Source organism: Lycium barbarum, chromosome 11 (assembly GCF_019175385.1).
Source record: "Lycium barbarum isolate Lr01 chromosome 11, ASM1917538v2, whole genome shotgun sequence".
NCBI classification, from domain to species: Eukaryota; Viridiplantae; Streptophyta; class Magnoliopsida; order Solanales; family Solanaceae; genus Lycium; species Lycium barbarum.
Window position 1 is genome coordinate 42,845,147 of NC_083347.1, and position 9,123 is coordinate 42,854,269.

The window sequence follows — 9,123 nt, forward strand, 5'->3', positions numbered from 1 at the left end:
TCCAACGACGACGACTTTTCATCCATCACCAACTGCCTACGATGGCTCAAATCTGGCTGCCTCCTTTGCTGCAGTGGCTCAGATTTGGCCAGAATCTCTCTTGCTCTCTCTCTCTCTCTCTCTCTCTCTCTCTCAGATCTGGTGGTGGTGGCTGGTGGTTTTCGCCTGAGATAACGTGTCACACCCTAATCTCCCTAGGGTGTGATGGGCACCCGACCCCACATCCAGAGCCGAGCGAACCCACAGACTCTTAATACATACATAATCTGTTCGGACTCTGAAATCAAATAAAAGTAAAATACATAGTAAGCTTTCAAATCTTTCTTTTATCGTTCTCGAATCAAACTAAATTTGTAGTCTTATGGAATCCATAACATACATAAAGACACATCGGCTAATGGAGCCGCTTACAAAACTGACATCCTATACCCACGACTCTGTCTGCAAAGTCTCTAACTCCGAACAAACATCATAGCATAATACTCTGACTCGGCAACACCCCAGGAGCAAACGGAGTTTGCCAACTTCGCTGGAACATCTTCTATAATAGCTTCAACGCATTTGGGTGTACCTGCGCGGCATGAAACGCAACCCCCGAAGAAAGGGGGTCAGTACGGAATATGTACTGAGTATGTAAAGCATGAAATACAGAAAACAGAACCATAACCGAAACAAACAGTACAAGAGTGAGTACATTATCCAGATTACCAAAGCGCTTATTTTCTAATCACAAATCATGTATGCAGAGGTCACATGTCAGAAAAAGTACAGATCCAGAATATCAGAACACTTGTTTCCAGACACAGATCATGTATGCCGATATCGTATATCAGAAGAAGTACGGAAGGTACAGAATGCCAAAATGCTCACTTTCCAAACACAAATCATGTATGCCAGAATCATATATCGTATATACGCATGTAACAGATCCCGGCCCTCTCGTGAGGGACGCGGTGACAGAATCATCATATGCCAAAATCATATATCATATATGCATGTAACGTGTCCCGGCCCTCCAGTGAGGGACTCGGTGGATAGAATCATGCATGTAACATTATGTATCATATATACATATAACGTGTCCCGGCCCTCTAGTGCGGGTCTCGGTGAATAGAGCTATCATATACCATCCTGGCCGCCATCCCCGTATCATCACATCATCATATACATATTCATATAACGTGTCCCGGCCCGCCTATGAGGGACTCGGTGAACAATGCAAGGGAGTGCACACGAGAACATGTCCTGGCCCGGGACTCAGTGAAAGATGCAGAGGAATGCGCACGATACCGTGTCCTGGACCGGGACTCAGTGAAAGATACATTGAGGCGTGCACGAGCAGAGTAGTGAGAAACCATATGCACACAAATCAAGACTCGATAGACAAGTATACTTATTGACATCTGAAGGCTCAGAAACAAGTTTCGGGTCAATCCGATTTAGCATAAGAAAGTTATGAGCGTTTGAAGTACAGAACGTTCTATAAGCGTTTCAGAAGCCATTTTTGGAAAATCAAGGTCATAATCATGTCCAGTACCTTTCGGATATCGTTATGGATCAAATCAAATAGAGCTTTTGGAACCATATGCACGTATCAAAGTATATCAAAGACTCGATGGAATAATCGAACGTGCTAGCATTTGAAAAATCAAAGCTTTAGTCATATTAATTATCTTTCGAATGCCATTTGGAAACATATCAACAAACTTCGGACATCATAGATTTGCATCAAAGCCATATGAAACACTTACGGAAGTCAAGAATATTAGCCATCCTAGTGGCTCTAAGAATAGGAGATTCCTTTGAAATCATACACATACGTCATTTGCTTGTTTCATAAAGAAGTAAAATCATAAACAAACTCGGAATTACAGAGTAGAATTACCTCAAGATACGTATCATACCTTACTTGCTCTAGGACATGCCAAAAGAAAGGAAAGGGTAAGCCTTACATACCTGTCCCACATCCAATTAGCTACACTTATTTGTTCAAACTTGCTAGTCTACATTCAAGAGAATTGACATAATCATTAGATTCATCGACATATACTTGCCTAAGTCTTTCAAATGAATTCATTTATATTCTACCAAAATTTCGGCAGCATTTCCCCTGTAAATACACCATCCCTGAGAATCTAACTCGGCCAATTTATCAACAATCAACAATCCGAGAATTCAACTCGGCCAAATTATCAACAATAATACCAACAATCATGATTCCAATTCCAACAATTAATTCAAAATACATTCCAACATTAGTAGCTCCTTTCACATAATTCAACAACATTTTCTTTATATTCCATTCATAATTGTTCACATATTCAAATACTAATCCGAAACCATTCAACAATATTCAAGAACACTTCAACAACCCGCACAACATTTCAAACGGCCCAACCAACACATACACCACCCGAATTCTTCCAAATTCAACAAGAACAATTACAACACATTTCCCTTTTTCCATATTCATGAAATGTGACAACCACACGTTAACAATATCATTCATGCAAACATAAGAAACCATACTAATATCACACTAACTTCTTCAATAATTTCTCAACGATTACAACTTCATTTCAATTCATCCAACCTTCATTTTCATCATGGATTCCACAACTACAATAATCAAAATACTAAATGAAATCAATTCATCACTCCAACACAACACACACACCTACACGACCACAATCCACATACACATATACCATGAATTCCATCCATTTCTACATACTTCAACATTCATAAATCATCCATAACACATGTAAAGGAAGATTGAATACATACCTTTTTCACTCATCTTCTTGACTTGGCTAAGGTTGTGAACTTGCACAAATAAATGGTTTTATTGCTCCAACAATCACTCCATGTTAAAGAGGACCTTCCAATTGGTTGGAATACAAGAAGAAAATAATTTTTCCTTGATCAATTTTTGAACCCCAATTTTTTTTTTCCTTGGTCGAATAGGCCTTCTCCTTTTTTTCTTTCTCCTCAAGTTTCTTGAACTTTCTAAATTGAAGATGAAAAATGTGATGAGCTTGTCATCTTTTATAATTATGTATTAAGCTTCCTTATGGGTCAAGCCCACTCCATACAAACGGCCCACTTGGCCTTTTTATTCAAGACTATCCCTTCTTTTTTTGTAATTCATAAAAATTTATTTTCCAAATTCCAAATTTACCCTTAGCCTTCCTCGATATTTCCATGAGCCATATTGCGAATTTCCCTTTTTACCCTTAGCCTTTCTCAATATTTCCATACTAATAATATTCATAAATAATATTCATAACAACTTGTACATTAAAATATTTTTTTAAAATGGTCTTGCCCTCATCATTCCATGACTACCTCGAAATATCCGAACGTACAAAGTACGGGCTATAACATAACAGAACTCCGATGATGGCTGGTGGCTGCTGCTGCTCCATCGTTCGTAGTGTTGGAGTTAGTTTTTGTGTAATAATGTATAATATTGTATAATAGTAGTATATGGGTGTATGCACACCTCTTATACACTATTATACATTTTTATACACATATATACATAATGTATTTATCTTGTATAAAAGTCCAATTCTTATTCAAAACCAGTCATGATCTATGTTTATACCCACTTATACAATATTGTATAATTGTGTATAAATGTGTATACGTGCGTATTTTCGTGTATAATGTTGTATAATTATATTTTTAGTGTATGTACCTACACATTATACACTTTCAAACACCTATGTGCATAATGTACCCGTCTTTTGTATATAAGTGTATAAGATAGTATAAAAGTGTTTTTGGGCCAAAGCTTCGCAATGTAAGTTTTGGGATTTTTTTTTGCAATGTAAGTGACCAAATTATATATTTCTGAAATTTCACTTGTCACAACCCAACCCGTGAGTCATGTGGGCACCCACACTATCCCCCTGGTAGGCGAACCCTTCCCTTAAGCATATTAATAAAAAAGTTTTTTCGAACAAAAGAGAAATTTTACTAAGTCAACAAATATATATATATATATATATATATATATATATATATATATGAACTACTATTCGTATTCAAAAGTGCGGAAATAACAACTACCATCCCAAAACCTGGTCTGGACTCGTACAAGAGCACTAATACTGTACAACATCCGAAAACTTAATATAGTCTAGAAAAACATAAATAAGTCTGCCTGTGAAGTCAAATTTGGCTTTTATACTCTCTAGGCGAAATCCTAACCCTAGCCGAAACCCTAACTATTTCCCATACTTTTCCCGGCCATTATGGCCACTCTGTCCACTGGACAGCCTCCACCGGAGGTTGTCCAGCCTTCTTTGACACCATCAACATCCAATACACCACCTATGCTACCAATATCCTATGCCAATACCCTAAAACCACCGCAACTTAAAACTACAATGCCTATTATACCTCAAAAACATGTTACGTATATGCATGGAGAGCCTAGGGTCTTGTGGGATGAAGAAGAGATAGAGCAGATGATTTTACATGAAAATCTACAATATGCTATCGTTGGAAAGTTTTCCTATGGTTGGCCTGACATTAAAGAACTTAGGAAACTTATTCCAAAGCAATGTGAATTGAAAGGGAAATGTCCTATTAGATTATTGAGGAATAGATATGTTTTGCTTCGTCCAACTTTGGTAGAAGATTATGTTAACCTTTTGTCAAAAGTAGCATTCTACATTAATCACATGAACTGGTGGTACCCTGCGAGAACATTGAAGTGGGATCCGTGGTTTGATCCTAATGAAGAAACTACAATAGCAATTGCATGGATTTCCTTTCCTTATCTGCCACCAAACTATTTTGTTAAGGAAGCAGTTTTTTCAATGGCTTCAGCAGTTGGTAAGCCACTACAAGTTGACATGGCTACAAAAAATCAAACCAGACCGAGCTGTGCAAGGGTAAAGGTTGAAGTTGATCTGCTTAGTGATTTCCCTTAGAGAATCAACATTGGCATAAGGAAGAAAGGCACTGGTGAGATAATTGATAAATGGATAAAGATTAATTATGATCATCTTCCTGAGTATTGTAATAGGTGTAAGTTACAAGGTCACAATGAGACTGATTGTTTTATTATTCATCCTGAACTGTATCCCAAAGAAGAAGAACATGAACCAGAGAAGGAACAAGGTGTTGCTGCAAAGATAGTCAATCCAAAAAGGTTTTGGAGGCTAGAGCTGAAGGTAAAATGGAGAAAATCCCTAGTGAAAATGAGATTGTTGCTGCTAGAGGTAAACATGAGGAGAAGAAGAATCAGAAGAGAAGATATAGGGGTGGATACAACAAGCCTATACAAGGATGGAAAGCCAAGGAAGATCAACATAAAGTTGATAACTATCAATGCAAGGATAAAGGAGCTAATAAAGAGGTAGCAACTGCTAACATGTTTGATGCTCTAATGAACAATGAGGATGAGAGTGAGGAAGTACAGACTGATGGATTGAAGAATAATGATGACAAGGGTGAATCTTTACAAGTTGAGAAGCTACCTAGTGAACAAACAATAAAGAAATCAACAGAGGTGAAAGATTAACCAAAAGAGAATTCTAACAATAATAACAACCAACAAGTGTAGGTATCAGCACAGGAGAAAAAGAAGGAATCTGCAAAAGCATGGGTGGAATCTTTCTTTGGAAAGATATCATCCAATGGAAAAGTTACAGGAAAAGAATTAGAGCAGCTGCAAGTAGAGTACTCTCAGGATAATGCTCTCAATGCTAGTATGGTTCAGGAATTTGAAGCAGTTGGTGGTTCAGAGATGATTATATTTCAGGACTCAACATGTAAGAAAGGAATAATTGAGGAAGATGTAGAAAGCTGCACTGAACCTTGTTCAGTTTCTACTAATTTTGCACCTGACACTTTGAATATTTTTTAGCCTGAAAATGCGGGAAAAGGTGATGCAGAAGTTATAAGTAAAAGAAAAGCTCCAGATAAAGAGAAGGACCCAAACAAAAAGGATGAGTATGCTATCATGGATCCAGGAATTCCAAGTTTGCAAGCTATTAATTCAAGTTCAGATACAGTAGAGAGAGATAGCTCTTTACTTCATATCAAGGATTTGCAGAAGGAAGAAACTATGGGTCATAACATCAATCAAGTTGCTAGTTAGGGATTTATCACCCAAACACATTTATACATTAAAGAGTGGTGGAAAGAAAACTATGCAGAACAACATGGTTCCACTACATGTAACAACAAGGAGTAGTAAATCTAAACCCTACAATAATCAATGATTGATAAAGTACTATTTTGGAATATAAGATTAGTCAACACTCAAAATTCTTTTGAGAGGTTAATTGAGCTTAATAGGAGGCATCACTACTCACTCATAGCACTTATGGAACCTTTCCATGGGTCTGATGAAGTTGAAAGTTATAGGAGAAGGTTAGGAATCCATAATTCAATGGTTAATATGTCAGAGAAGATTTGGATTTTTTTGACTGATGATTGGCAAGCTCAGGTTATTATGGATTCAGTGCAGCATGTGACTCTTAAAATGACTCATGTCAACTTGCAGCAAGAAACTTTTGTCACTATTGTCTATGCTAAATGTACTACTATAGAAAGGTTGGAGTTGTGGGATTCAATTGCCCAAGCTACACTGAACATTCAAGGACCATGGATAATAGGGAAAAACTTTAATGTAATTCTAAGACCTAATGAGAAAGTAGGGGTTCTTCTTGTTCATCTGTCTGAAACTGCTGACTTTGCTCACTTTGTTAATAACTGTGGTCTGATGGAATTGAAATACTCTGGTAGTAGATATACTTGGTGGAATGGCAGAACTGAAGAGGATTGCATTTTCAAAAGACTTGATAGAGTATTTGGAAATCAGGAGTTCATGGATCTTTTCCCATCATCTGAAGTCCCACATCTTATAAGGCATGGATTTGATCATGCCCATTTCCATGTTGTGTGTGATACACAAGAGGAGGTGGTTGTTAAGCCTTTTAAGTTCCTAAATTTTTGGTCTCAACATCCAAAAATTTTGGACTTGGTTCAAGACAACTAGTGCTTGGATTTTGCAGCAAATCCTTTCTTTGAATTTCAAGCTAAAATGAAAAAAGTGAAAATGGCTTTGGCAAAATGGAGTAAGGATACATATGGCAATATTTTTCAGCAAATCTCAACCATAGAAGATACTATCAAGGTGAAGGAACTGCAGTTTGAATTAAATCCTTCCATGTTGAATATAACAGACTTACATAAAGCTCAGGCTGAGTTAAATAGCTACTTGCACCTTGAAGAAGAATATTGGAAGCAGAAGTCTGGTATGAGGTGCTTCAAGGATGGTGATAGAAATACTAAGTTCTTTCACTCCTATGTCAAAGGAAGAAGGAAGAAATTGGCATTGCAGAGGATCCAAAATAGTCAAGGGGATTGGATTTCTTCTAATGATGATATAGGGGAGGAAGCAGTTACATTTTATCAGGATCAGTTTAGAGAGCTGGCTATAAGAACTGATTATGAGATGTTGAAAGAGATTCCTGCTCTAATCTCTACAGAACAAAATGAATCACTTACTGTTTTCCCTAGTAATGAAGAGGTCAAGCTAGCAGTCTATGGTCTGAATGGTGACAGTACAAGTGGTCCTGATGGTTTTTCAGGCCATTTTTTCCAGCTCTGTTGGCATATAATAGGGGAAGATGTCACTAAAATAGTTAGAGCATTCTTTTGTGGGCAAGAGTTGCCTAGATTCATAACTCACACCAATCTTGTCCTAATTCCTAAGAGGGAAGTGGTCAATACATTTACAAACTTGAGACCAACAAGCCTTAGCACTTTTGCTAACAAGATCATCTCCAGAGTCTTGCATGAGAGGATTGTGACAGTAGTGCCTGGCATTATTTCTAACACTCAAACTGGTTTTGTAAAAGGTAGGAGCATTGTGGAGAATGTGTTGTCAGCACAAGAGATTATTAGAGACATAAACAAGAGAAACAAACTGCACAATGTGGTGGGGAAGCTTAACATGGCTAAGGCTTATGATAGGGTCTCGTGGATCTTTCTAACAAAGGTTTTGAGGCAATTTGGCTTCTCAGAGGTGATTGTAGACATTGTACGGAGATTGGTATTCAGTTCTAGTAAATGGTCAATCTCATGGATTCTTTCACTCTGCTAGAGGCTTGAAGCAGGGTGACCCCTTGTCACCAACTCTTTTCATCATAGCAGCTGAAGTCTTGGCCAGAAAACTAAATAGTTTACATGAAGATGCTGCTTTTAAAGGATATGGCATGCCAAAATGGAGCCCTCAGATTAACCATTTATCATATGCTGATGATACCATACTTTTTTGCTCAGTTGATCCTGTGTCATTGAATAAGATGATGAAGATTTTGAGGGACTATGGGAAGACATCTAGTCAGCTGGTTAACAATGATAAGAGCTCCTTCTATGTCCATGAGAAAGCACCAGTAGCTGTGGTTAGTTAAAAGGAAAACTGGTATGAGGAAAGGCTCTTTTCCTTTTACATGTCTGGGATGTCCTGTATTCTATGGTAGAAGGAAAATTGTCTATTATGAAAATCTGATGAATAGAGTGACGTCTTGGCAAGACAGGCTGTTATCTTTTGGTGGAAGGTACATATTGATTGCACATATTCTACAGACAATGCCAGTCTATTTATTATCTGTAATGAATCCACTAAAAGGTGCTATAGACCAATTACATGAGATCTTTGCCAAGTTCTTTTGGAGTAATACTGCAGGTGTTAAAGGCAAGCACTAGGTGGCTTGGGATAAAATGTGTTTGCCAAAGTGTGAAGGTGGTCCTGGCTTTAGATCACTGCATGATATATCCAAAGCCTTTTTTGCAAAACTTTGGTGGAATTTTAGAACTAACATTTCTTTATGGGGAGCTTTCATGGGTAACAAGTATTGCAAGAAGTTGCATCCAGTTATAGCACAGGCCAAATGAGCATCAAATGTGTGGAAGAAACTGGTGGCAGTGAGAGATGATATAGAACATCAGATATGGTGGCAATTGAAAGGAGGTACTTCTAGCTTCTGGTTTGATAACTGGACAAAACAAGGTGCTTTGTACTTTGTTGATAATGAGTTGGCCATTGATGAGGAGATAGAGGTAAAGGAATTTATATCTAATGGGGAGTGGAAT

At 37.6% G+C, this 9,123-nt stretch overlaps 1 protein-coding gene across 1 annotated transcript; it reads left to right on the forward strand.

Annotated features, from left to right (window-relative positions):
* Positions 1-6,238: 6,238 nt before the first annotated feature.
* LOC132619776 (uncharacterized) lies at positions 6,239-7,021 on the forward strand. The gene has a single exon (XM_060334573.1). It carries the CDS (start codon positions 6,239-6,241, stop codon positions 7,019-7,021), a length of 783 nt encoding a protein of 260 aa, XP_060190556.1.
* The last annotated feature ends 2,102 nt before the right edge of the window (positions 7,022-9,123 follow it).